At 57.6% G+C, this 27921-nt stretch overlaps 2 protein-coding genes across 8 annotated transcripts in view; both read right to left on the bottom strand.

The window, feature by feature from the left end:
• DENND4B (DENN domain containing 4B) overlaps positions 1-27921 on the bottom strand; it is a 68128-nt gene that overhangs the window by 27727 nt on the left and 12480 nt on the right. The window contains exons 24-26 of one of the 3 annotated variants that reach the window (XM_064638609.1): positions 27649-27814; positions 27513-27577; positions 25959-27029 (exon numbers count right to left, since the gene is read on the bottom strand). The exons of 1 other annotated variant lie outside the window; for it this stretch is intronic. In XM_064638609.1, the coding sequence (XP_064494679.1) occupies positions 26884-27029; positions 27513-27577; positions 27649-27814 (377 nt within the window). In that variant the 3' untranslated portion in view covers positions 25959-26883. Of the gene's footprint in view, positions 1-25958; positions 27030-27512; positions 27578-27648; positions 27815-27921 lie in introns of those variants that run through there. One more of the 3 variants, XM_064638608.1, reaches the window with a different exon arrangement.
• On the bottom strand, positions 35-25354 carry GATAD2B (GATA zinc finger domain containing 2B). Of its 5 annotated transcripts, none has more exons than XM_064638617.1 (12): positions 25205-25354; positions 11615-11947; positions 9803-9932; positions 9505-9636; positions 9191-9322; positions 7998-8168; positions 7479-7791; positions 6888-7090; positions 6406-6516; positions 6079-6196; positions 914-5765; positions 35-266 (listed from the first exon to the last, which is right to left on the bottom strand). In XM_064638617.1, the coding sequence occupies exons 2-11, from the start codon at positions 11944-11946 to the stop codon at positions 5632-5634; spliced, it is 1776 nt and encodes a 591-aa protein (XP_064494687.1). In that variant the 5' UTR covers position 11947; positions 25205-25354; the 3' UTR covers positions 35-266; positions 914-5631. The 5 variants fall into 5 exon arrangements, with proteins under 5 accessions (XP_064494687.1, XP_064494686.1, XP_064494688.1 ...); XM_064638616.1 differs by having other exon boundaries at positions 7479-7794; positions 25205-25353; XM_064638618.1 differs by lacking the exon at positions 25205-25354 and adding an exon at positions 18483-18609 and having other exon boundaries at positions 7479-7794.

Raw genomic sequence — 27921 nt, 5'->3', positions numbered from 1 at the left:
ATTCGTCTCTTTATTAAATAAATATTACAAAGGGTTTAATTTTAATCCAGTTTATTTCACTTTAAATCTTCCTCCAAAAACTGGGGAGGTCTTCAACCCTCTCAAGGTGTCCCCCCTGACTTTGCTGCTGGCCCTGAGCTCAAATCCAATGGAAAAGAGGGAAAAGAAGGGGGGGAAACCCCTTAAATATGTGAAAAAAGCCCCATTTCCATCCCCCTCCAAAAAAACCCCATCCAGGCTAGAAATTGGGTCTAAAATCCTGCAAACTGGGGCCAAAATCCTCCAAACTGGGACCAAATCCCACAAATCGGGGCCTGAAATCCCCAAATTTTGGCCTGAATCCAGAAATTTGGGATAAAATCCGGTAAATGAAGCAGAAAAGTGCAAATTCAGGCCAAAAATCCACAATTTCAGCCTGAAATCTAAAAATTTGGTCTAAAATCCTGTGAATTTGGGCAGAAAAAAAATGGAAAGTGGGACCAAAATCTCCAAATTTGGTCTGAAATCCTGAAAATAGGGGCTGAAGCTCTGAAATTTTGGTCTGAAATCCTGAAAATTTGGGCTCAAATTTCCCAAACTGAGGTGGAACTCCCCCAAATTTTCCCCAAACCGAGCACATCCCCCTCACCCCACCCCTCCCCTTAGCCCAGCATTCCCACGGTAGTTTCTTCTGGGGAATGTGGCCACAGGAAGAGACCAATTCAAGACAAAAATCAGTGCAAATATGGGAATAGGGACCCCTTGCCCCTCCGCCTCCCCCAAATTGGGCCAAAATCCTGCAAATCTGGGCTGAAATCCTACAAATTGGCCTGAAATGCTTCAAATTTGGGCCCAACCCCCCCAACTTTACCCTGAAATCTAGAAATTGGGTCTAAAATACTGAAAATCAGAGCTGGGATCATGAAAATTTCACCAAAATCCCCAAATTTCGCTGGAAAACCAAAAATTGAGACCAAAGTCCTGAAAACTGGGGCTGAAACCCAACAAATTGGGCTGAAATGTTGCTTTTTGGTACCAAAAATCCATATTGCCCAGAAACTCAGAAACCTGGGCCTGAAATCCTGGAAATGGGGTCTGAAATCCTTCAACAGGGCCAGAACCTTGGGAATTTGGGGCAAAAATCCCCCAAATGCAGCCTGAAATCCTTGGACTTCGGTCTGAAATAATAGAAACCGGATCCAAATGGCAGCAAATCAGGGCTGAAATCCAAAAATCGGGTGTAAAACCCCCAAAACTGGGGCTGAAATCCCACAGATGTTACAGAAATCCCCAAGATTTTGCCAGAAACCCCAAAATCCAGGATGAAACCCGTGCTGAAACCCCCAAAATTCAGGTCAAAATTCAAAATCCCCCAAACGAGGCCAAGGTCCCCCAGATTTGTCCCAAACTCCCCCAAATTGCCCCCAACCCCCCCCAATCCCGCCCCCTCCTCCCGATCCCGGCGCTGCGGGGCCTTGTCCCGGGAATGCGGGCGCAGGAAGAGGCTCAGCCGGGGTAGTTGGAGCCGTGTATTGTCTCGATGCCAATCCAGAATAAAAACAGTGCAAATACAGGAACAGGGACCCCCCGGCCCCCCAAAATCCACCTCCCGCCCCCCTGACGCCCCCCCGGGGGGTCCCGCTGCCGCCCCGGCTGTGAAAGGCACAATTTTCGGGAAGTGCAGCCCCGGGGGGGGCCCCGAAATCCCGGAGACCCCCCCAGCACCATCCCCCCCTCCCTCCCCCCCCAAAGACCCCCGGGGACCCCCCGGGCCCCCCCCGGGCCCCCCCTTTGCACGGTTCATGTCACACACAACGAGGTCACACGACAAGGACGTGACACTTCCACAATGATCCCGGGAGACTCCCCCGGGAATTTCGGGGGGTTTTGTGGTTTTTCTTTTTTTTTTTTTTTTTTTTTTTTTTTTTTGTTTTGTTTTGTGGTTTTTTTTCCATAGTTTTCGTTTTCCCCGTTTTTTTTCTCATCTGCTTTTTTCTTTTTTTCTACACAATGTACAAGGTTTGATTTTTATTATTGTTATTTTTTTCTTCTTTTTTTGTCTTTTTTTTCGCCTTTTTTTGTCTTTTTTTTTTTTTTTTTGCCTTTTGAACAGGAAACAGCTCATTCTTTTTTTTTTATATATACACGGACGAGTCCTGGTTATATCGGCAGCGAGAGCGGAAGCAAACGGGATTGGGGGAGTGGGCAGGAATTTGGGAATTCCGAGGGAATCCAGGACAGGATTTGCCTTTGGAGGAAACAAAATTAAAAAAACAACCCCCTCCCTCCCCCCAAAAAAACGAAACCAAAAGAAACCAAAAAGAAGCGTTTTCACAAGCGGAAAAATCTACCCCTAAAGCTGGAAAAAAAGCGGGAAAAATCCTCAATTCGGAGCCGGGGGTGGGGGGGAATAAAAAATGGGAATTCTCTGGGATATCACAGCCCTGGGGGCGGGGTGGGGCAAGCCAAAAATAATAATAATTAGAATAATAATAATAATAATAAAAATAGGGAGGAACCTGTGCTGGGAAATGGGGGGGGGGGAAGGGATGGATCCAACCCCCCCTTGGGATTTTGGGAATGGGGTTGGGGGGGAATTTTGAGGGGAGGGGTGTGTGGCCTGGGGTCACTTTTGGCGGAGAGGGAATTGCCTGGGATCCCAGGAAGGGGGGGGTGTCAGTTTGTGATTGGGGTCGGGTCAATTTGGGGAAGGAAGGTGGGGCATTGTCATCAACCCCCCCAGGAAGGGGTTTGGGTCAGTTTTGGGGCGTGGGAGGATCATTTGGGGGGAGGGGGGAAAGGATCATTTTTGGGGGGGGGAACTGCCTGCAGCCCCCGGGGCTGAGACCCCCCAGGGAGGGGTGACAGGGGTGTCCCCCCCCCGAATTTCACTTTATAGCACCATGAATTCGGCACCTCAAACCCCCCGGGCCCTCCCCGGGTCCCCCCCGGGCCCCCCATTATTGCACTTGGTTTTCTCTTTTTTCCGGGTTTTGTCTCTTTTTTTCTGGGTTAAAACCCCCATTTTGACAGGTTTTGAATCAATTTTATCACTTAAAACTCAGCCCTGTCGGGGACACCCGGGGACGGGGTCAGTGGCACTTGGGGGGGGGCAGAAGGGGGTCCCCGTGGTGTGTGGGGGGAAATAACTCCCCCAAAGCAAAATAAACCCCTAAAATAACCCAAAACTTCAGGTTTTAGCCCCCCAAAAAACATTTGTCAAAGTGCTCCTGGGGTGAGAAAAGGGGATTTTTGGAGGGGAAAGGGGAAAAGGGGATTTTGGGGTAAGAAAAGGGGATTTTGGAGGGAAAAAGGGAATTTCGGGGGGGGGAAGGGGGGTTTTGGGAGTGGAAAGGGGTGGAGGCAGCTGAAAAAGGTCAAACCAACAAAAGCACCCCCAAAATTATAAATTTGACATAAAAACCCGCTAAATTAAAAAAAAATAATTAAAATTGTAAACCCCCCACTGTTCTTTTGCCTCTTTTGGGGGGGGTCTGACACCCCCCCTCGTGGTAAGTGCTCTTTGAATTTTGGGGGGGGTAGAGAGGGGTCACCCCCAGTGCAGGGGTGGGGTGGGGTCCCCCCATGTTTAGGGAGTGGGTGGGGGGGATCCCCTCTCTCTAAATTAGGGGTGGGATCCCCCCTCCCTCAAGTCAAGGGTTGCTTGGGGGTCCCCCCAATTGCTTTAGGGGGTGGGTGGGGGTCTCTCCCCCCGCCCCCAATTCAGGGGGGCAGAGTTTGGGAATTGCACGAGAGAGTTGGGAATGTTGAGGAAAGGGTCAAAAATTCAGGGAAAAAATGGGAATTCCTTAAAAATCTCATTGAACCTTAAAAAACTGGGAAGAAAAGTGTCGGGAATGGGGGGGGAGGGTGAGGAGGAAGAGGAGGAAGAGGAAAAGAGGAGGAAGAAGAGGAGGAAGGTGAGGGGGAGGAAGGTGAGGAGGAGGGTGAAGAAGGTGAGGAGGAGGGTGAAGAAGGTGAGGAGGAGGATGAAGAAGGTGAGGGGGAGGATGAGGAAATTGGGGATGAGGAGGATGAAGAAGGTGGGGAAGGGCCCGTGAAGGTTTAAGTGCAAATCGAGCGTTTTCTCACGGCTCATTCCTTGGTTTGGGGTGTCCCTGACACCTCCTGGGGACACCAGAGACCCCCCAGTGCCACCCCCAGGGGACACCAGTGACACAGGGGACCCCAGAGACCCTGGTGCCATTCAGGGACCCCCCCAGGTGACACAGGGGATGCTGGTGCCACTTGTCACCATTCCCAGGGGACACAGGTGACCTGGGCAAGTGGCTCCAGGACATGCAGGGATTGGGACGGGATTGGAGATGGGATTGGGGACAGAGGGACTCACCAGGCCTGAGGCCACCCAGCTTGGCTTCACCACCTGCCCCAGAGGGTGACAGAGACAGGGACACCACGGGGTGGCACCTCAAGGGGTCCCTTTGTGTCACAGGGAGGGAACCCCGGGGGCGGGTCCAGCTCCGTCCGTCGGCCCCAGGGACGTCCAGGGACACCCAGCAGGCTCCGGATGAGGGAGCCCCAGGGTCAGGATGGGATCCAAAGGGTCAGGATGGGATCCATGGGGTTGGGATCGGCGTCTCCTGGATCCTTCTGGAGCCCAGGGGGTTGGGACACACCGGGATTGGAGCCGAGGGGGTTTGTGATCCCCGGGATCGGAGCCGAGGGGTCTGGATCAGCATCTCCTGGATCCTTCTGCGGAGCCAACAGGGTTGTGGTACCCTGGGATGGGATCTGAGGGGTCAGGATCAGCGTCTCCTGGATCCTTCTGCGGAGCCCAGGGGGTTTGTGATCCCTGGGATGGGATCCAAGGGGTCAGGATTGGCGTCTCCTGGATCCTGCAGAGCCAAGGGGGTTGTAACACCCCGGGATTGGATCCAAAGGGGTCGGGATCGGCGTCTCTTGGATCCTTCTGCGGAGCCCTGGAGGTTGGGACACCCCGGGGTCGGAGCTGAGGGGGTCTGGGACCCTTGGGATGGGAGCCAAAGGAATTTATGGCTCCCAGGGTTGGAGCCAAGGGGGATGTGACACCCCGGAATTGGAGCTGGGGGTGCTGTGACACCCTGGGATTGGAGTTGAGGGGGTTTGGGACTCCCAGGATTGGAGCCAAAGGGGGTTTGGGACCCCTGTGATCGGAGCCAAAGGGGGTTTGGGACCCCAACTCTCCCCGGAATCAGCACAGGCTGCCCTTAAATTCCCTCCATGGGGCCTGGAATTCTGGGAAGGTGCCCTGCCAAAGTCTCTTCTGGAAAAGGGGTAAAAAAGCTTTAACCATCCAGGGAGCGAAGGGAAATGGGGGGGGATAAGGAAAAAAGGGCAAAAAACCAATCCACAACACAAGGAAAAAGCGTCGGCAATACAAAACCAGCGGCGAGCGGCCGGAGCCGCCCCAGCCTCACGCCCAGGGAGCGATCCCTGCTGGAAAACCAAGGGAACTGGGGCTGGGAGAAGGAGCGGGCGCTGTCTGAAGTGGGGGTGGGGTCGGTTTGTCTGTCTGTCTGTTTTCCCAGGTGGGATTTTTTCCGGTTTCTCGTCGCGTTTCCCCGGAGCGGAGGCCCCAGTCCGGCCCGGTCTGGCCCAGTCCGGCCCAGTTGGCCCAGTGCAGGCACTGCAGGCGGGTGGGGGCAGCGGGCGCTATTTCTGTCCGCTGATGGCCTGGGATATGGAGCGGGGCGGGATCATATCCAGCAGGTATTCCCGCTGCCGGTCCGCCAGGCTCGACGCTTTGTGGCCGCCGATCCCGGCGTTCAGGTAGGCGATGTTCACCCCTGCGGGACACGGACCCTCGGCACCCTGGAGCCGGAGCGTGCCAAAACCCACCCCTTCTCCTTGGGATCGGGGGCAGGAGCAAGGTGGGAATTCCCAAAGCTGGCTCGGCAATCCAAGGGGCACAGCAGGGTCTGTCTGATCCCATCCTGCTCAGCCCATCCCATCCCATCCTGCTCAGCCCATCCTGCTCATCCCCTTCCATCGTGCCATCCCATCCCATCCCATCCCATCCCATCCCACTCATCCCATCCCATCCCATCCCACTCATCCCATCCCATCCCATCCCACCCCTGTCCCTGGGAGGGTCCGTACCTGGCATCCCGAGGAGTCCCCCAGCCACGGAGAGCTGTGGGGCCTGGGCGAAGTTGGAGAGCATGGAGCGGGCGGAGGTGGGAATTCCGCGCTGGAGGCTGCTCTGGGGCTGCGGGGCCTGGGGGGACAGGACATGGACATGGATGCACTGGGGGGCTCCCAGACCACCCGGAATGGGGGAGTGGGACAGTGGGGCACCCCCATCATCCCAGCCTGTCCCCTCCCAATGATGCCATGCCATGCCATCCCATCCCACCCCATCCCGTGCCCTCCCCTCTCCCCATCCCCTCTTGCTCATCCCACCCCCCATTCCCATGCCGTTCCCACCTGCCGGAGCGTGTGGTGCCGCAGGATCCCGTCCTGTTTCCCAACGCTGGGAACGGCAGGAGCGGCCGTAGGGGACAGGGCCGCCTGCTGCTGGAGCCGCTGCTCGATCTCCTGTGCCAGGGAATGCCCAGCCCGTCACATTCCCACCTGGAATGGGACCCTGCCCCTTTCCAAGACACCTCCCGCACCCAGCATCTGGATTCCATCTCAGATTGAGTTTTATCCCATTTATCCCAGATGGATTATTATTAATGCAGCAGATTCCCCATCCGAAAACAAGCCAGCGAGTGGGTAAGAGGCTTCCCAAGGGAAAACTGGAAAGGGATAGGATGGGGCTAGCAAGACGGGATGGGATGAGCGGGATGGGATGGGCAAGTGGTTTGGGATGGGATGGGCGCTTTGGAATGGGCTGGGCCGGGTGTGTCAGCGCTCCCACCGCAGGTCCCTGTTTTCCCCCAGCTCCGGCGCATCCCGGGCCTGACCTGCTCCTGCTGCAGGGCCTTGACGAAGGCGTTCTTGAGGCGGTTCGTGTGCTCGGCCTTCAGGGCCTTCTTCTGGTTGGACGTCTGGCACTGCTCGCACAGGATGCGCCCGCCCTTCTCCTGCTTCCAGTGCGGCGTGAAATCCGTGCGGCACTGCCCGCACACGAAGGGCTCCACACGCAGGGACACCGGGCAGCTCTTCCCTGGAATGGCACAGGGATCGTGGGATACCGGGATAAACCCCCTGCCCGCACACCAACGGCTCTACACAGAGCCTGGTATCATACACATGATTTGGCCTGAAATCCCACAAGTTTTGCCTGAAATCCTCCAAATCAATCCCAGAATCCTGAAATTTGGCACTGAAACCCCAGACTCTGCCCTGATCCCCCCCAAACCCTTCCCAAATTCCCTGTTTTCCCAGGAATTCCCTGGGAACACCCACCTTGGCTGTTACCACCTCCTCCAGCCCCACCGGGCAAAGTAGTCAGAGCAACAGGAGAGCCCCCAGGCAACCCCCAAATCCGGGCTAAAAACCTCCGATTTCACCCCCACCCACTTTTTTTGGGAAAATCCAGCGGGAACACACACCCTGGCTGTCGATGACGCTCTGCACCACCTCCTCCAGCCCCACCATGTAGATGAACTCGGAGTTGGCAGCGCTGGGCAGGAAGTGCAGCAGCGGTGCCGGCGGCTTGGGCGGTGGGATCTCCAGGAGTGTCTTTTCCAGCTGCTTCCGGAGCGCGAGCTTGGCGGCCGCCTGGGAATTGGCGGCGTCGGACAGAGCGCTGGGGCTCGGCAGCGGCGACGACACGCGGGCCACGGAGCCCGATGGGAGGTGGGATGCGAGGTTCATGTAGATGGCAGAGGACGAGGAGCGCTGGCACGGCACCGACGAGCCGGACTGCTGCGGGGACAGGGAGAACAGTGGGATCAGTGGGGAGAACAGCGGGATAACGGGGCTGGACCGCTGCGGAGACAGCAGTCCAACCACTCCAAACCATCTCAAGCCATCCCAAACCATCCCAACCCAATCCAACCCTCTCCAAACCATCCCAACCCACGCCAACTCATCCCAGCCCAGCTCCTGCTGGTGCCCATCCCACGCACCGGCTGGTAGTTGATGGTGGGGGTCATGCTGGGGGTGTTGCTCCGCACCAGGCCGGGTTTCTGCGGCAGTCGCTGCCCCTGGAGCTGCGCCGGGTTGGGGGCGATGACGCGCTGGGACATCAACATGTGGGGCAGCGCCGAGCTGGCGGCCGAGCGGATCACTGAGTGCCCCTGGGAGATCAGGGAGAGAGCCACGGGTCACTGGGGATCACTGGGAATCACTGGGGATCACTGGGATTCACTGGGAATCATGGGACACACCCACAGGGATGGTGGGTCCAACTCTTGTATCGACACGAGTCAACCCAACGATTCCACTGGGCTCAGTAAAATAAATAAAATAAGGGATTTGAGGCAAACCTGGAGCTTTAATTCTCTCATCCAAGGGATTCCCGCTTATCCATAATTCCTAAGATTCAAAATCCTTCTCTTTTTCCAAAATTATCCTTGATTTTAAATAATTGAGGCCATTTTGGAGGGAGGTGGACACAGGACAACCCCAACAATCCAGCTGGGTAAACACTCCTTGGAGTCGGTGAAATAAATAAGATAGGATAAAAATAAAGGATTTGAGGCAAACCTGGAGCTTTAATTCTGTGATCCAGGGAATTTCCACTTACCCCAGAATCCCAGTTAACTCCTAATGCTTAAAATCCTTCACTTTTCCCTCAAATTTGCCTTCATTTTAAATGATTGTGGCCCTTCTGGAGGGAGAATGGCTTGAGCCAACAATTTTCCATGGAGAGGTTGGAATTGCTCTGGAGTCAAGGAAACGGGCAGGAATATGTGGAGAAACCACTTTCCAGAGCCAGGTGGCTTAGTGGGAAGAGACGGACACAGGACAATCCCAACAATCCTGTTGTCCAAATGCTCCTTGGACTCCCTAAACTCAGCAAACTAAATAACACAAAAATAAGGCTAGAATGTGAATCCTTTGGGAAAAGCAGGAAGGCTACAGGCAGAGGCAATGTCCTCACCCCATCCCAATAGGGACACAGGATATTTAAGGAATCATGGAATATCAAGCTGGATCCACAAGGATCATGGGGTCTAATTCCCGCCCAGCACAACCCCAAACCCCAACTCCTGGCATTGGGAAATGCCAGAACTCCTCTGCCTCCTGGAGAAGGGATCTCAGCTGAGTGTGCATCCAGTAGAGCGGGTGTTTTCCAGGGAAAAGGGGGAACGCTCACCTGCAGTGTCCGTAAGTTCTGTGGCTCCACACCCTGGGCTCCGGGCCGGGCCGGGATCTTGGACAGGCCCTGCTGCCCCACGTGGGCCGGCGACGGCTGCACGATGGAGGCGGCGTTCTGGACAACAGGGGTCTGGATCGGGAATGGGGGGGAGAGCCGGGATCAGCCCCCGGAGAGACGGAATTCCACGAGTTGTGACGCTGAGCACCACAGGTTTGTGTTCCCGGCTGTGCCAGGGCCGCGGATTTGGGGGATTTCCCACGGGATGTGCCACGCGTGGTCCTTCCCATTATCCCTCCCATCCCAAGCCTCACCTTTTGGACCACGTTCTCCTTCTGCAGTTGGCTCTGTCGCAGCTTCTTCAGGAGCACCAGTCGGGCCTCCTCCAGCCGCAGCTCATCCCGGAGCTGCTTGATCAGCTGCTGCCGCTCCTCCAGGCTCTTCCCCTGGAAAAACCAGGAACACCGGGAAAACGTGAGGGAAAGACCAGAAGGAAGCTCAACCCGAGCGGGAATTTGGATCATTTGGGTGGATTTGGGAGCAGGAAGCGGGTGGTTGTGCCGGGAAGTTGCTGGGAGGGCCCAAAGCCACCGGAATTCCGGGCTCCCTCACCTTGAACATCTCCAGGTTGGCGGCCTTGAGCCGCTCCTCCATGCGGGAGCTGGAGCGGGGGCTGGAGGCCTCGTTGTCCGACAGCACGATGATGTCTGGGGATGGCGTCAGGCGGCCCCGCTCCGGGTCACTGCAGGAACACACCGGGATGAGCCAGGAAAGCAGGAATCCTGCACCGGGACCACCCCTCAATCCAACACAGATCCCGTCTGGAACACGTCCCCGCCCCCCCAGGGAGTCCAATCCCTCCAAGCCACCCCAGCAGGGGAGAGGGGGAAGCTCCAGGTGGGCAAATCCCACCTGGGAATTGGGAATAATGCAGATTCTAATCCAGACTCTGGGATGTTCCAGCCTGGAATGGCTCATCCTCACCACGGTGTAGGGGAGAAGGGGACAAGCCCTCCCGGTAATGCCATCATTCCAAGCCTATCCCAGCCCAAATCTATTGGAAAAGCACAGTCCCTAAAGGAAAATCCGAGTAAATATCCAATGGATCTGTGAGGGAATCAGAAAACAAAAGGAGCAGCTGGGAAAAGAAAGACTGAACTAAAAGCCAATGTTGGGATCCAGGGATTATCCCCGGGAAGGAGATGCAGATTTCATGTCTTCATGCTGGAGAGCCTTGGAAAACTGTGGAATAATCCAGTGTGGAGCACTGGAAGCAGCCGGGATTGTCGTGCCCCAGCTCCCTGGAAGGTCCTTGGAGTGAGGAGATCATGGAATACCACATCCCAAACTCTCAGCTCCGAACACCCAGGAGGAAACATGGAGCCTGATCCCAGATTTAGCTGCTCTGAAGATGCTCAGAGGGGGAGCTGTCTTCGTCTCCCAAACATTCCAGCTGTTTCTGTGGATATTCCAAAGCACTGGAGCTGCCCCTTCTCCAGCAGAGAAGGTCCAGAGCATCCCATGGAGATGGATCCAGCAGAAGCCCATCCAAGCAATCCAAGCTGCATCCCAGGAGTTTCAAACCAGAGGGATCCAGCAGCGGATCCTGGTCTAGGATTTTCCCCACAGCTGGTAGGGATGATTTTGCAGGAGCATCCGGATAAATCCAGGCTGGATTATTTACATTCCATTGAGGGAGTAACACAAAGCCAACAGGAAAATCCACAAGGAATCACCGGATTTCCTTTGTCCAGGAAAGAGTAGAATTCCAAGGGAACCACTGGAACAGGAGCTACAGCGAGGGAGGTGGGAAGATGTGGAGCACGTTTCCAGGGAAAATCCAGGGAAATGAGACACCCCCCATGAAACTTCACAGTGATTTCCAAACTTAGAGTGGGATATTCCCACCTCCTTCCAGGGCTGACCCCTGATCCAAGTGTCTGGTGCTGGTGCCCAACTGGATTCCTTTCATCTCGCACAACATCCATGGAATTCCAGGACGCAGTCCATGGACTCCGCACTCGGAGCAGGGACACTTTCCATAGCCCAGGCTGCTCCAAGTCTTGTCCAACCTGGCCTTGGACACTTCCAGGGATGAAGAACCCACAAATCCCCTGGATAACCTGTGCCACCCCCTACACAAGAAAGAATTCCCAATTCCCACATTCCCAACTGCTTCCCGACATCCCACTTAACCAAACTGTCCACATGAACCCATGCCTCTTATCCCACCATTCCCACGTCCCTCTCCAGCTCTTGGAGCCCCCTTATCCACTGGAATCGGATCTACCAGACCCCCCAAATCCCATTTAATCCCTGACCAGGCTTCTTCCACCTCTCTCATCCCAGCATCCCCGCACCGACCTCCTCCTGGCTGCTCCCATCCCGGCATTCCCACTCCCATCCCAGCATTCCCACACCCACCTCCTCCTGGCGCTCATGTCCACGGGCTCGTCGTTGATGTTCTCCTTGCCGGGCCGGGCCGAGCCCCTCCCGTCCCCGTGGGGCCTCAGGCTCCCGTTGAGCTTCTCCTCATAGCCCTTGATCCCGTCGGGCTTTCCTGGGAGCTCGTGGGGCACCTCCAGCCCCGCCAGGTCCTTCCTCTTGAGCAGGGCGAGCATCTTGAGCCGCTCCATGGCCTCGTGGCCCTCCATCTTCAGCCGCTTGGCCAGGACGTCCTCGCGCTCCTCCGGCCCCGTCTCCAGGCCCCGCTTGAGCAGGTTCAGCCGCAGCGCGTCCTCCGTCATCCGCTCCATCCTGGACATGGACACAGCACCGTCAGCCGGGAGCAGAGTGGGATGGGGAATGGCACAAGGACATGGGCAGGGACAGGGAATGGGACAGGGACATGGACAAAGACACGTCAGGGACCAAGACAGGGACGCAGGCAGGGAAAAGGAACAGGAGAGGGACAGGGATGTGGTCAGGGATGGGGGAAAGAGGAGGGACAGGGACACCAGCAGTGTCCTGGATGTGGTGGATCCCAGTGAACCCCCCCAGGGTCCACTCTGAGCCCAACTCCAGCCTTGGAGAGCTCTGACTTCCTCAGAGAGCTCCGGCCTCCTCATGGAGCTCCAATCTCCTGATGGAGCTCCAGCCTCACGGAGCTCCAACCTCCTCAGGAGCTCCAACCTCCTCAGAGAGCTCCAATCTCACAGAACTCTGACCTCTTTATGGAGCTCAAATCTCCTCAGGGAGCACCAAACTCCCCATGGAGCTCCAACTTCCTCATGGAGCTCAAATCTCCTCATGGAGTTTCAACCTCCCTGGGACCTCTCAATGCCAAACAAGTCAGGAAGGATCCTGGAAGGATCCTGAAGGGCAGGAGCTCCCCAGATCCCAGAGAACGGCAGCACAATCCCTTCCTCAGGATTCAAACCCCATAGATGCAACTCGGCAAGGAAGGGGAGCTGGAATGAATCCCATGGAAGCCTCTGGATTCAGGAAATCCCCCACCACGAGGTTTTCCAGGAGGATGGAGGTGCAAGCAGGTCCATCCCATCCACCTACCTCTCCGTGTTCCCACTCCGGCTCCAGGTGCAGGAATGCCCTGTGGAAAACAGGCAGGAGCCACGGAGCCCATCCCAACCCCAGAGCCAATTCCGGCCCCATCCCAACCCCGGAGCTCATCCCAACCCCATCCCAGCCCCGGAGCCCATCCCAGCCCAATCCCACTCCCAGGCTGATAAGGAACCAGCCGGGTGAGGCCCTTCCCTGCGGAGCAGAGCCAGGGACCGAGACAAACACCTCGGGAATGGGTGGGAATTCCACATGGTTGGTTCGGGAACGCCGGGAGCTTCACTGGCTCCGCAGGGAATGTGAAGTGTCCATGTCCTGAGTGGCTGGATCTCGGCCCCCAGAGCTGCTCCACACCCACCTCGGGTCATTCCCAGGATAAACCTTCCCCAAGCCAAAGCTCTGCTAGGAAAAGGCCCTGGCTCAGGTGTAAATCCCTGGAATGACACAGGGCTGGGACACAGGTTCAGCTTCCAGAGGCACAGAGACACCTCACTCTTGGAACACGGGGGCGGGAAAACCAATGGAAATCCCAAATCCCGAGCAAAAGCCGGAAGGAGCCTCCGGGAGAACACCTGGGGCTCTTCCCACCTGCCCATCCCGGCTCCCGCACGTCTCCTGCTCCCAAATTTAGCCCGGCAGGTCCGAACAGGCCTCGGAGCCGCCCCTGCCCCTGTCCCACAGGAATGACCCCGGGGGGAAGCGGGAGCTGGGATGGCCCAGACAGCCGGGAGCGCCCGGAGCCGCGCCCGGCGCTGAGGCTGCTCCGCTGGGAACGCGCCAGCATCCCGGAGCTCGGCCGGGAACGTGCTCTCGGGAGTCACGGAGGAGCAGGGGGAGTCAGGAGAGGTTCGAAAGGGCCTCATGGGAACGGCATCCCACGGGATTCCTGCTGGGAATAACATAGGGAGCTCCCCACAGACACCTGAGCACGGCCAGGACCCAGCAGGGAGATCCAGAAGTGGATCCTAGGATGGATCCAGGAGCAAATCCAAGTGGAGATCCCAGAGTGGAGATTAAGGAATGGATCCAGAAGGGGATCCCAGAGTGGATCTAGGAATGGATCCAGGAGTGGATCGAGATGGGGATCCCAGAGTGGATCCAGGAGTGGAGAACAAGGAATGATCCAGAAGCGGATCCCAGTGTGGATCCAGGAGCAGATCCCAGAGTGGATCCAGGAGTGGATCTCCAGCCCCAGCAGGGAGATGTGGAAGCAGATCCAACCTCCTGGCCATCTTCCCCATGGATGGAGGGATCCTGCTGCCTCCTCTTCCTGCGGGAATTCCAGAGTTCCCCCGGTCCCACCACAAATGGGGGCTCCAGTGCCAGGGAGGTGCCACATCCTCAGCATTCCCAAATCCCTGAGCATTCCTGCATCCCCCAGCATTCCTGAGCATCCCCATGTTCCCCAATATCCCAGAATTCAGCATTCCCACATCCCCCTGCACTCCTGAGGATCCCACAGCCCCCAGCATTCCCAAATCCCTGAGCATCCCCACATTCCTGAGGATCCCCATGCTGCCTAGCATTCCCACATCCCTCTCCAGCATCCCAGTATCCTAGTGACATTCCAGCTTTGGAAAGTTACAGAAACACCATTTTGGGATGCAGAGGGAAAAACTGGGAACAAAACCCTGGGAACAAGCCCCAGGGATTCCGGGAGCACTGAAATCCCTGAGCCAGAGGGAAGAGGGGGAAGGCTGGAGCAGCCCATGGATGCAGCTCCCACTCACAGGGATATAAACTGAGGGCTCCAAGGATTCCCAAGGCCCTTCCCTCCGGTTTTCCAAACAAATCCAAGGTGCTGTTACCAGGAACGGGGCCTGCTGGTGTTTAATCCGCTCCAGAGGTTTTCCAGGCTCGGCCAGATCCAATAAAAAGTCAATGACGCTTTGGATTCCAGATCAAATGAGGCCCCTCGGCTGGAGGGGGCAGGGGAGGATCCACCAGGAATTTCCAGTGGGAAAGCCACAGGAGAGCCCTTGATTCCATCCAATACTCGGCAGCGAGGCGCAGGAGTTATTCCAATCCCAGGGATCCAGCGGCTCTGGAGCCAGGACAGTGGGAAGTTCAGGCCCCACTCCGGTCCCGGCACATCCCAAACCGGCTCATCCGGCCCTGCTGCCTCCGGCCCTGCTCCCGGGAATCAGCACATCCCAGGGAACAGGAGCTGCCTCTCCCTCCACTCCACTTTAAACAACCATCATCCCTGGAACGGAATTCCCAAATGGTGGCAAAACCCAGGGAAAACAGGAGCCAAATCCATGGGGCGCCTCCAACTGGGACTGTCTCAGGAACACTGTCCTGGAAACAGGATCCTGGGGCCGGAGTAGAGCCGAGATTCCAGAGGCTGCCAGGGTGGGATGAGCAGCGAGGGCTGACCTTGGAATGCTTTCCAGGAATCCCAGTCTGCCGGACAACGTTGTCCCAGTGGCAATTCCCAGTTTTCCGGGGGATCATGGTTCCTGCTCCACGCGCTCCCTGATGCGTTCCATTGGCTCCGGGTGCTTCTCCCGCCTGGCAGGACAGGTTTGGCATTCCCAGACAAACAAAGCAGCTCCCCGTTTTCCATGGATATTAGATCCGGCTCCCACAGGGAAAACATCCAACCAAAAAAATGCCAACGGGAGGATTGGAAAGGCCGGGACGAGTTGGGCCAAAACCAGGGATATTCCAATGGAAAAGGGAGAATATCCAGGGAGAGATGCGACCAGGATGGAGAATATCCTGGGGTTTATCCAATGGGATCCAGAACCGAAAGTTGGCAGCACCAGGAGTTAATTCCAGATGGAGTTTTTCCAGGGAAGCCCCACAAGGCTCCAGTCCCTTCCCGGAGGCTTTTCCATTGAGTCAATCTCCACATTGGTCTTCCAGCCCCTATTCCTGGCCTCGGACCCTCCGGAGCCAATGGAGGGGCTGTAATCCCTGATCCACCCCTGGGATGATCCCTGACCCACCAGGAATGATCCCTGATCCACCTAGGATGACCCCTGATCCACCACAAGGGATCCATGTGGTCCCAGTGACTCCAGGTCTCCCTGTTTTCCTGACTGCTCCAGCAGCACTGGGAATTCCAGCAGCCCTGGAAGAGCCAAGGTGAATCCCAAGATCCTGCTCCAAGGGAGCAAGAGTGGGAAATCACAAATAAACCAGCCCAGAATTCCAGTATTACCAGGAAGAGACACCTGCAGCAGCTTCCTGGAGCATCCCGAGCCCTTGGATATTCCCTTGGAACGGAAATTCCTGCTCTTCCCAAGCACAGGGATCCTCACTGCCCAACAACATTCCAGCTCCTTCTCCTGGATCTCTGATCCAGCACGAGGAAGAAGGGACATTGGGAGGGTGGAGCATTGGGAATTCAGCTCCAAGGATTCCTTCCTGAGCACCAGGAACACCATCCCGGCACATCCCGGGAGTCTCTCATTCACCACCCAAGTCCTGGTCCCTGCTCCTGCCCGGAATTCTCAGTGGGAATAAGCCCAGGAGGCAACATGGATATACCCTCCAATTCCCAACTATTTGGGGCTGGAATTCCCGAATCAATCCCAGAAGAGACCTGGCAGGTCAGGAATCAACATCCAAATCCAACATTCCACGTTATTCGGGATGTTGGGTGGGACCTGATGCCCCCTGGCACATCCAGGCTGGATCCAAGAGGTTGAATCACCCAGTCCCTCCAAATCCAGGGATTTGGATCCAGGAGTTGCTCAATGGCCCCATTCGGATATTAAAAAATCCTGATATTTATGGGATAGAAAGCCATTTAAAGCCCCATTTTCCCAGGATCAGGGATGGGATCCAACTCATCCAACTCCCCTGGGCACATTCCTGCTGCCCCAAAACCCCCCAAATCCCACAGAAAACTGCTCTGATTCCATGGGAAATCTGCAGAGTTGGCTCCTCATCCGGAGCCTTCCGGCTGGAATGCAGAGCCCGGAGCTGCCCGGGAGCTGCTCCCGATTCCATGCGGGATCGGCACATCCCGGCACCGGGAAGTGCGTTCCGACACGGAGTACAAAATGGCTGATTCCCAGGGCGAGCATTCCCCAGGAACGGCAGGAAAAGGATAACAACCTAAAAAGGTAATTAGGATTTAACGGCTCCGCGGCCGGAGCCAGATCCGCAGGAATCCAACGGGAAGGGAAGGGAAGGGAGGAAAACTCCAGGACGGAAAGAAAACTGCTCCGGATCCCACAGCTCCAGGTGGGGTCCAGAAACCTGGAGAAACACCTGGCTCCGGCTCTGGGCAGGAATTCTGAGGCAGGTGAGGGAGTCTGAGGGCGGATCCCAGAGGTTCTTCTCCAGGAGCTCCAGGATTTAAAGCGACACAAACAAAGGGAAAATCCCTGAAAAGCCCTTAGAAACGGCCTCGGAGCGGGATGGAGCCATCCTGGGATCCAGGGGGAGCAGCTGCTCCCAGTCCTGCAGATGCATGAGGGGAAGAGAATGAGGGAATAAGGGAAAGGATTTGGGAAGATGCATGGAAGGCTGGCCGGGATGTGGCAGAATGGGAATTCCTCTGGAGCAAATGGCTCCAGGGGCTCTGCTCTTCCCATTCCTGGATCCCAATGGGGGGAACACCTGTCCCTGCTCTGACACTCTGGGCCCAGACCTCGGATCTCCCACATCCTGGATCTCCAGAGCCTGGATTTCCGACTCCCGATATCCCAGGCCCTGGATCCCCTGGATTCCAGATCTCCCAGATCCTGGATTTTCCACCCTTCAGATTCCAAGACACCAGAACTCCCAGATCCTGGATTTTCCAGACCCTGGAACTCCCAGATCCTGGATTTTCCACCCTTCAGATTCTAAGATGCCAGAATTCCCAGATCCTGGATCTCCCAGATCCTGGATGCCTTGGATCCCTCAGATTCCAGATACCACTGCTGGCCCAGTCCCTGGATTCTGCAGCTCCAGGTCAAGTCCAAACCTAATGATGGGAAGCAGGAAAAGTGGGAAAGGAGGAAAATCCTCCCTTCCCAAAAAGTGCTTCTTTCCCTCTTCCCTCCCAAATTTGGGGTTTTTACCCAACTCCATTTATTGGGAGCAGGGAATCCTGGCTCCATGTCCGGCTCCAGTGGCCTCACCCCTCACCCCATCCCGGCATTTCTGGGATGTGGGAATTCCAAAAGCCCTCATATGGGGGGGGGGAAAGACCTAAAAACTCTAAAAACCAGCTAAAAATTCCTGGGAATTGGCCAAATTTTGGGGGCAAAAAACCCAGAAAATGCTCCAGGAGAATAAAAAGTGATGGAAAACGATGGGAATGGCGGGGGGGGAGGGGAGGGAGCGCCCGGCTCTGGCCCCTGGGCCCCCTCCCCATCCGGGATGACGCAAACTTCCCAGGCTTCCTTATATAACCCTTCCCGATTTCCTCGACTGCGGAGCCGCCTTTGTGCAGCCGCTCCGGATCCGACCTCGGAGCCATTGACCCCCCCATCCCATCCATGATCCCAATAATGGGACACCGACCCGCCAGAAAACCCATCTCAAGCATCCTCATTCCCTGTCTTTTCACCCATTCCTGCAGTCAGGGCGGGATCTGATCACTCCGGAATAGCAATGGTTGGGAGCAGGGATGAGGTGGGAAAAGGGGGGGGGGCTGGAAGCGGGGAAAGGGAACCACGACTCCGGCAGCAAATCCAACCTTAAAACATCCCCTTAAAACATTCCCAGCCAGCAAAACCAGCAGGAAAGCCCATCCGTGAGGAGCCTTTTGTGTGTCTCCCATTCCCAACATTCCCGATAACCCCGGGATGGGCTTGGGGATACTCACAGGTCCAAGATTCCCGCTGCTGGCTCCAGTTGGCAGGAAAATTAAGGCTGGGAGCGGGGGGAGAGTAGCGGGAAGGGGCAGGAGGAGCCAGGGGTCGGGAAGGAGGGGGATCCATCCCCCTGCGGAGCGTGGCCGGAGCCGGAGCCGGAGCGGCTCCGAGCGGGCCCTTCCCTGCCAATCATGCGCCGTTGGAGATATTAAACAAAAGAAAAGGGGGATGCTGACGGACTGCTTCCCATCAGCCCTCGCGGGAAAGGGAAAAAGAGAAGGGGAAAAAAAAGGGAATAAAAAAAAAAGGAAAAAAAAATCTGATCCGGTCAGAGCCGGTTTTCGGCACCTCTGGCCGCGGAATTGGAGCCGGGTTCGGGGAGGGGGGAATTGGGGGGATATTCCCGGTTTTTGGGTGCTCTGGTTCCCCGCCCCCACCCCTGGCCCCCCGCCAAACTTTGTCTTCATTCATGGAAGCTCCTTCCCTCCCATGGAATTTTAACTCCTTCCAGCCCGAGGAGGAGCTGCCAGAGTCACCGGGAGCCACCCCCACCCCATTCCCTAAAAACCCCCTGTTCCTGAGGTTTGGGGGTGGAAGAGGAGCGGCCTCGGCAGCACCCGGGTCGGAGCAGTGAGGGCAGGGAGAGGATGGACAGGGATTCCCAGGAATGTGCCCTGGGATTGCAGGGAATGCAGGAAGGGATGAGGGTGAAGATGCCGGAGAAGAGGCTGAGGGATGTCAAGGAATGTGCCAAGGAATAAAGCGAGGGATGTGGGGGAAGATCCTGAGGGATGTCAAGGAAGAGGTCGAGGGATCCAGGTGAAAATGCTGAAGGATCCCGGCAAAGATGCCAGAGAAGATGCCCAGGAATGCAACAAAGATGCCAAGAAAGATGCCAGAACTCCAGTGGAGATGCCAAGGGATCACCAGAGAAGATGCCAGAGGAGATGCCAAGGGATGCTGAGGAAGATGCCGGATAAAAAGCCAAGGAAGGTGCCAAGGAAAATGCCAAAACCTTGGGGAAGGTGCTGAAGGATCCGGGCAAAGATGCCAGAGAAGACGCCCGGGAAAGCGGCAAAGACACCCAGGGATGGGGGTGGAAATGCCAAAGAAGATTCCACATCCTTGGTGAAGATCCTGAGGGATGAGGGCAAAGATTCCAGAGAAGACGCTGAGGAAGATGCCAAGGAATGTGGAGGAAGATGCCGGAGAAGAGGCCAAGGGGTCCTGGCAAAGATCCCAAAACCTTGGGAACGACACCAGGGATCCCAGGAAAGATGCCAAGGGATCCCAGGGAAGATGTTGAGGGATGTGGCCAAGAACCTCTTGGTCCAGACAGATTCGGTGGGTTTGGAATCTCCCCTTCCCTCTGGCACCAGAGAGGAAAGATCCGGTGGGATTTTGGCTCTCCCAAACCTCCCATTGAGCTGCTCCAGCCCAATTCCAGAGGTGGAAACACCCAGAGATGGAGAATCCTAGAGATGGAGAACCCGTCTTTCCAACTAAAACATGGGAGGTTTACATGGGATATTGGGAAGGAATTTCTCCCCGTGAGGGTGGGGAGGCCCTGGTGTGGATTATTCCGAGAATCCAGGGCTGCCCCATCCCTGGAAGTGCCCAAGGCCAGGTTGGACAGGGTTTGGAATGATGGGAAGTGTCAGATCCTCCCAAAATACACCAATAATCCCCTAATTCCCAACACCCTGGAACTTCCATGGCTTTATTCCACCCCTGGGCTGCAGAGAGTCCACGAATTCCGTGGCATTTCCACTCTGCCGGAACCCCCTGGTTCGCCTTTCCTGGATAAAAAGGAACATTTTGGTTTCCAAAGGGGGAAAGGACCAACTAGCTTTAATTTCCATGGATTTCTCTGCTGAGGAGGGGGTGGGATGGGCCCTGGGATGATTTTTCCCAGGTTGTGTCCATGGAAAACATGGAGAGAGCGGAGAAAGGTGGGATTAAACACGGGGAGTCTGGAAGAGGATCAGGGATGAGAATCTCCCAAAATCTTCCCAAATCTCATGGGTTTGGGGGAAGAAATGAGGAGCGTGGGGCCGAAGGGAAGGTTTGGCTTCGGGAAACTTCTCTTCCCTATGGAATGAAGGAACCATCTGCCTCCAACATCCCACTCCCAGGATTCCAGTCCCATCCACAGACCAGGAACCCACTGGTCCTCACTGGTTCCCACTCCCCACATCCATCCCATGGGAAAACACCAATGAGATCCCAGCAGGATCCTGGGAATGTCCCTCCTCCCCTTCCCTCTCCCACCTCCTCATCCTGTCCTGGCCAAATATTCCCTTAGATCCCATTCCCTGGTTTTTAGGACCATTCCAGGTTGTTTTCCCACCCTCCTCCAGCCTTTCCATCCCTGTTTTACGCCAGGAAGAGGCTTGGGAGGAGATGAAAACATTCCTGGCACACTCAGAGAGCTGATTCCTCCCATCCATCCTCATCCCATCCCGCTGCTCCGGCCCTTCCCATGGATCCTCAGGGCCAGGAGGGGGGAAGGAAGCAGGAAAACATCATTTTGTGGAATTTTGGAGGGGTTTTCCCTATGGATCCATCCCCTGGATGCTCCTGTTTCCAAGCTCAAAAGGCCTTTGAGGGAGCGTCTGCCAAGAATTCCTTTGATCCGGCTGCGATTCCCGACCCCAATCCATGATCCACAGGTGATCCCAGGCAGAAAACCCTCAGTTCCGAGGCTGATTGGCTGGACTGGCCCTGTTTTCTCCTCATTTACAGGGATTTTGGGATCTAACACACCAGGGAGGGGGTGGGAAGGGTCTCCAGAGGGTCTCTGGGCTGACCGACATTCCCGCTTTCCCAGGGAAGAGGTGGCCACTCGGAAAAGTGGGATGAGATGGCCTTGAGTGAATTTATTGGGATGAAATTTTGGGGAAGTTTTAGGACCAGGAGACCCCCAGGATCTGGCTGAGCTCATCCCCAAATCCCTTGGATGAGGCACAACCCCAAATCCAAAGGGTCCCTGGATCTCTGTCTCCCCCCAGCGTGATCCCTCAGGAACAGTCTTCCTCCAAAATGGAGGATTCCTGGATCAAATTCCTGGATTTTTTGGACCTTCCTCCTCCTCATCCAACGGCGGCCGATCAGCTCCATCCCAATACTTTTCCCACCAAGTGCTTGGGAAAAGGTTTGGGAACACCAGAGGACAATCCTACAGGGAAAGGGATGGGTTTTCCCTACATTTTCCAATCCTTGGGAATCCAAAGCCAGTTGATCCCAAGGAGAAGTGGGAATGAGGCCTCTCCAACAAACCCAATGCTGGGAAGGACTCCCTGGAATGGCACAATCCCATTTTCCATGGATTATTCCAATGTCAGCTGGGATCAACCCCTCCAAAACCCATCTTTCGCCTGATCCCTTTGGAATTTGGGTGCCATTCCCACCCTCATTATCCCCATCCAGCCGCTCCCGCTTCCCATTCCAGTTGTTTCCAGCACTTCCAGGAAAAACCAGCAAGTGGCACTTGGGATTTCGGGATCCGACATCCCACTGAGGCCATTCCTTGGAAAATCAGGCCATGGGCAAATTCCCTCTAATTCCAGCCCCCAGGACTGTCATTCCAAACACAGGTCAGAGACTCTGGATGTGGATTCCGAAGTGCCACTGGTTTGTGGGAATTCTTGCCGGGAACGAACAATAAGCCCTGGGAACGCCCCTGTTGGAGCAGCCTTGGAATTTTTCAGGTCTCCAAGATTTAACTGGAATCAGGGATCAAGGACAAGGGGAAAATGCACCAGCTTTTGAGCTGCTCAAGAAAGGCCATGGAGCCATTGGGGAATTCTCTGGAATTTCGTATCACTACGGTTGAGTTCCTTTCCCTCAGAATTCCCTGGTTTAGATGAAATTCCGACGGAGCATCACCCCTGGAATGGCGGCAAAGGTGGTGAGGCAGCAGGAGATTTCCTGCAGATACAGGAGCAGCAGCTCCCGAGTTAAGGGCGGGTCTGAACTGGGAGCAAACTGGGAGCAAACCGGGAGCAGCCCAAATTTCCAACCCTGCCCTCAGCCAACAACTCAACATGAACAAATCCCGGAATTTTAGGTGGATTTGGACGGATTTTAGGCGGAGTTTGGGGAATTTCAGTTGGATTTGGGTAGCGTCTCCTTCCCGAGGGTACACATGGGATTGGCTCGGTCCAATTCCAAAAATCCAGGATTTACACATCCATTCTCTGAGATTCCATGGGAACAAAGCCTACGTTTTTTTGGAAAACATCCCCAGGCCTGGAAAAAGCACCCAAATCCAACTGCTCCCATCCCAAGGAACCGGTGTGGGATCCTCCAACATTCCATTGGGATCTTCCAACATTCCATAGGGACTCCAAAATGGGACAATCCCAGAATTCAGCCCCAAAATCCCCACTCCAACCTCATCCAGCAGAACTGGTGGATGAGGGATGGGACTCCATGGATGTACATGGAATACCCAAAACACCTGGATTTGGATCTTTGCCCGCCCAAATTCCTGGGACATGGAGCAGGAAAGGAGCCAGAAAAGGGGGCATTGGGATCCCAGAATCCCAAAGGATCAGGAGCATGGCACTGGCACTGTCATGGACCCCTGGGGTGGATCCAAGAGACTCCAATGGCACAAGGAATTCCAGCACAAAGGAATGGAGGACCCACAGGGATAAGGGATCCCTATGGAGGAGAGAGATCGCTATGGATATGGGGGGGATCCATATGGATATAAAGAATCCCTATGGATATGGGAGGGATTCGTATGGATATAGAAGATCCCTATGGATGGGGGTGTCCCTAAGGAAGGGAAAAACCCCTACGGATGGAAAGGATCCCTATGGATGGGGGGGATCCCTATGGATACACCAGGTTCATTTCTCCCCCAGGGCTCCCAGAGTGCCATGGATGCCACAAATCCCGGGATGTGCCGGCGTGTCCTGGAGCAGAGGGGGGGCTCTCCCTGCACCCCCCAAACCCTCCAGGCTCCCCCAATCCCTAAAAACCCCCACATTCCCACAAATCCAGGGCCGTCTGTGCCATCCTGGCCCAGCCCCCACCCCGGGAGCGAATCCTCCCACACTCCTGCCGGGAGGAGCTTGTTCCCGATCCCGTTCCCGATCCCTGCTCCCCCTTCCTCCTCCTCCTCCCGACCGGCAGCGGCCAAGGAGGCTCCAGAAAATCCAAGATATCAAAAAAAACCAGATCACAACGGCCGCGGAAAAGCCGATGGATCTTCCTCCCCACTCCCACATTCCCGTCTCCTCCTCCTCCCCTTTTCCCGGCAATACCCCCCCTCCCCGCCATCACAGATCCCTTTTCCAGGCTCCGAGGGGATGGGAAAGCACCCGATTTGGGGAATCTGGGAATGGATTTTTCCCTGGGGAGGAGGAATCCGAAATACTCGTCCCTGGGGAGGAGGAATCCTATGGGATTTCCTGCTGGGAAGAGGAATTGTGCTGCCTCGCTTCTCAAATCCCGGTGGGGAGGGGGCTGTGCCCCCCCCAAAAACCAGGAAGGGCCCCAGGGAAGGGGGTGGAATCTCCTGCTCTCTGTTATCCCGGCAATGGGAAAGTTTTCCTACCGGGTTTGAGGTGGGAAAAGGCACCGGGAAGGAGGATTTGGGGGTGGGGGCCGGGGGGCAGGAAAAGAGGGAGAAGCCCGCGGGGAGGAAATCCTGGATGGGGACCGGGAAACGCCGCGGGAGGGACCGGGAATCACGGAAGGGATCGGGGATCGCCCCCCAAAACCCTCGCGGATGGAAGGGAACAAAGGGGGGGCTCGTTCCGCGTCCTCCTCGCGCGAGGGGTCGATCCAGGGAATCCCTGGATCCAGGGATGGGGGGACACCCCCCGTTTTCCCGGGGGATCCCTGGCGCTCCCACCCGGGCCCCCAAATCCTCGGGGGCGCCCCCTCCAAATGTGAGCTCTGACCCCCCAAAATCTGAACTCTGACCCCCAAAATCTGAGCTCTGACCCTCCAAATCCCTGAGTTTTGCCCCCCTCAATCCCTCAGCTCTGTCCCCCCAAACCCCTTGATGTGCCCCCTCAAACCTCTTGGGCTTTGTCCCCTCAAAACTCTCAGCTCTGCCCCCACTAAACCTCCCCAAAATTTTCAGGCTCTGCCCCCCAAAAATCTGAGCTCTACCTTCCCTCCCAACCCCCCCCCCCCCCCCCTTTTCTGCCCTCTCAAATCCCTCGGGCTTTGCCCCCCCTCAAAACCTCCAGAAATATCTCTGGCTCTGCTCCCCAAAATCCAATGCCACACCACCACCCCCCCCCCCGAGTCTGAGCTTTGGTCCCCCCAGACCCCTTTATTCTGTACCCTCAAATCTGAGCCACAATCCCCCCAAAAACCTCCCCAAATCTCTCAGGCTCTGCCCCCCAAAATCCGAGCTCTGCCCCCCCCGACTTCCATTCTTCCCCTCCAAATCCCTCGGGCTTTGCCCCTCTCCCAATTTAAGCTCAGCCCCCCAAACCGCCCTGTTCTGTACCCCCAAAACCTGAGCTTTGCCCCCCAAAAACCCTCCCCAAACCCCTCGGGCTTTGCCCCCCCAAAATCCGAGCTCTGCCCCCCAGAACCTCCTCAAACCCCCCACCCCTGTCACCCCCTCCTTAGCTCCCCCCCCTCAGGGGCCGCTCCCGCCCCCCCATCCCCTCACACCCCTCAGGCCTCGCCCCCCCCCGCCCAAAAGCCGGGCCCTCCCCCGCCCCCGCCGGGCCCGGCCCCACCGCCCCCGCGGCCTCACCTGGCGCGGGTGGGTTGGCGGCGCCTTCGCGGGGTGTCCCTGCGATTCCCGGCGCGTTCCCGGCGCGTTCCCGGCGGTTCCCGGGGGGTCCCGGGCGGTCCCGGAGCAGTCGCGGCGCCTCCGAGCGCCACCGGCACCACCACAAACAATGGCGCTGATTGGCCGCCGCCGCCGCCGCGCCTGCCCCGCCCCCCGACCCCGGCCGCGACACCCATTGGAGCGGCGTCCTGAGCGACACATCCCCGTCCCAATCAAAGTACGGCGCTTCCTCTTTTAGCCCGCCTCGCACCTCGTATTGGGTAGCTTGGCGATGATTGGCGCACCGTTTCACCAATGGCAGCGCGCCATGGTTCCCCGCGGGGCGCCTTTAATGGGTGCCCGAGCCCGAACATCCGGGTACCGCGGGCGGCGCGCGCGGTGGTGGCGCGCGAACCCCCACCCCACACACACACCAATTTTGGCCCCTCGCGGCCGCCGTACCCGCTCCGGGGCCCAGTGCCGGCTTCGGTTAGGCCCCACGTGGCCCCGGGGGTGTGGTCCCGGTGGGGGGGAGGGCTCCCGATACCGGGGGGGCACCGGGCAGTGCTCCCCGTGCGGGGCGGGGGCGGCAGCGCGTGGGGCGCGGCGGCCGCGAGGCCTCATGGCAGTGCCCGCATCCAAGATGGCGGCGCCCAGGCCGCGCCAGGAGCCAGGATGGCGGACGCGGCTTCACACCCCCCCCCCCCCCCCAAAAAATCGTCCCGGAGGCAGCGGGGAAAATACCGCAGCAGCTTTTATTTACAGGCCCCGGGGGCGGGGGGCTCCTATTGCACAGTGCGGGGGGGGGGGCGGCCCCAAACCCCCCCCAAATGGCCACCAAACCCCCCCCAGCGGGGTCCAGAGGGGATCGGGGGATTGAGGAAGGGGGGGGGACACGCCCAGAGCCCCCCCAACTATCCAGTCACACATTTGGGGAGGGGGGAACACGACCCCCAAACCCCCCGGAGGTGAAGAGGGGGGCCGGGACAGAAATGGGAGAGGGGGGGCACAGACCCCCAGGGCCCCCTCGGGCTGTCTGACACCCCTCCCTCTCAAACCCCGGGGGCGCTGGGGGGGTGAATAAATAAATTAAAATATATTAACACTGATATATAAAACCCGTGTAAGATGGGGGGGGCCTTCCTTCCTCCTCCCCGCTGCTTTGGGGGTCCCTGGGGGGGTCCCTGTTCCGTTCCCCAAGGGGGCCGTTTCTTAACACTCGGGGGGGGGGGGGCCCTTCAACCCCCTTGGATCACTCGGGGCGGCCTGTGGGGGGGTCTGTTCCCTCCAGGGGGGTCAATTTGAGGGTCCCGGGGGTCTCTCCCTCTCCTCGGGCAGGTTCTGTTGGGGGGTCCCAGGGGTCCCTTCTCCCCCCTCTGCCCCCCCAAATCCCAGGGGTCCCTGTTCCCCCATCAGCACTCAGGGGGGTCCTTTGGGGGTCCCGGGGATGTGACACCCCTCCCCAGCACTCAGGGAGGACTCTGTTCCCCCTGGAGTGGTCTGTCAGGGGTCCCGGGGGTGTGACCCTCCCTCAGCACTCAGGGGGGACCCGTCAGGGGTCCCGGGAGTCTCTCCCCAACCCCAGCACTCAGGGGGAACCCTGGAAGGCTCCGTTCCCTCCGGAGGGGGATCTGTCGGGGTACCAGAGGTGTAACCCCCCCTCAGCACTCGGGGGGGGGCCCGAAGCTCCTCCTGCAGTCACAGGCCTTGGCGCTGGGGGGCTGCACCCGGCGCCGCCGCAGCTCGTCCCGCCCCAGGGACCCCCCGAGCCGGGACAGCGCCGAGCGGTACCGCCGGTCAAATGAGCCTGGGGGCACGGGGGGGTCAGGGACACACAGGGACCCCTGAGCCCCCCCAAGCCCCCTGTGTCCCTCAACACCACCCCTGAGGCCCCCCAATGCCCACCCGAGTGCCCTTAATGCTGCCCCTGAGTCCCCCATGGCCCTCCGGAGTTCCCCTCTGTACCCCTGTGTACCCCCCCAATGCTGCCCTCAGACCCCCCGTGTCCTCCCCCGGCCACTCCTGAGCCCCCTGTGTCCCTCATGTCCCCCTCCCCAAGCCCCTCGAGCCCCCCATTGCTGGCCCCAAGCCCCCTGTGTCCCTCCTGAGCTCCCCAAGCCCCCCTTGTCCTGCTCCCCTGTCCCCCCCAGCCACCCTTGAGCCCCCTGTGTCTCCCTCCCTGAGCCCCCTGAGCCCCTCAAGCCCCCTGTGTGTCCCCTTCATGTCCCCTACCCAGACCACCCATAATCCTCGCAAGCCCCCCCAGTCCTGCTGTCCCCCCACCCCTCACCAATATCCGTGTGCTCCCGGCCCAGTGCCGCCAGTGTCAGGAACAGCAGCTCCCGGTAGATGCTCCTGGGGGGGGCAGAAAAGGCCATGAAGGGGGGGTGGGGGGTCCAGGGGGGTTCCAGGGCATCCCTGAGTACCTGTGCAGGGTCTGGGGGGCTCCGGGGGCTGCGAGGGTCTCGAGGAAGAGCCCGATGGCCTTGTGCACCTCGTTGAGCCCCACGTGGGTCAGCAGGGCCTCCAGGAAGGACAGTGAGAATGGGGGGGCTGGGGGGCCCCAGGGGCGCAGCCGGGGGGGTACGTTACCTGGGGGACCCCAGAGTGTGACCCCAGAGCAGCCCCAATGTCCCCAGACCCCGAAAATGGGGGACACAGGGACCCTCAGGGGCTCAGCCAGGGTCCCCAAAGTGTGC

This window comes from Pseudopipra pipra, chromosome 29 (genome assembly GCF_036250125.1).
Source record: "Pseudopipra pipra isolate bDixPip1 chromosome 29, bDixPip1.hap1, whole genome shotgun sequence".
Lineage (NCBI taxonomy): Eukaryota > Metazoa > Chordata > Aves > Passeriformes > Pipridae > Pseudopipra > Pseudopipra pipra.
The sequence above is the reverse complement of the archived record's forward strand: the minus strand, read 5'-3'. Positions and strand labels throughout refer to the sequence as shown.

What these genes read in the sequence shown, in the direction of transcription:
- GATAD2B (XM_064638616.1), bottom strand. Translation starts at nt 11,946, where the DNA reads ATGGAGCGGATGACGGAGGACGCGCTGCGGCTGAACCTGCTCAAGCGG. An exon ending in AGGCCCTGCAGCAGGAGCAG is followed by an intron (nt 6,517 to 6,887) that starts GTCAGGCCCGGG and finishes TCCCTGGCACAG; the next exon opens with GAGATCGAGCAGCGGCTCCA. An exon ending in GGCACCACACGCTCCGGCAG is followed by an intron (nt 6,197 to 6,405) that starts GTGGGAACGGCA and finishes CTGTCCCCCCAG; the next exon opens with GCCCCGCAGCCCCAGAGCAG.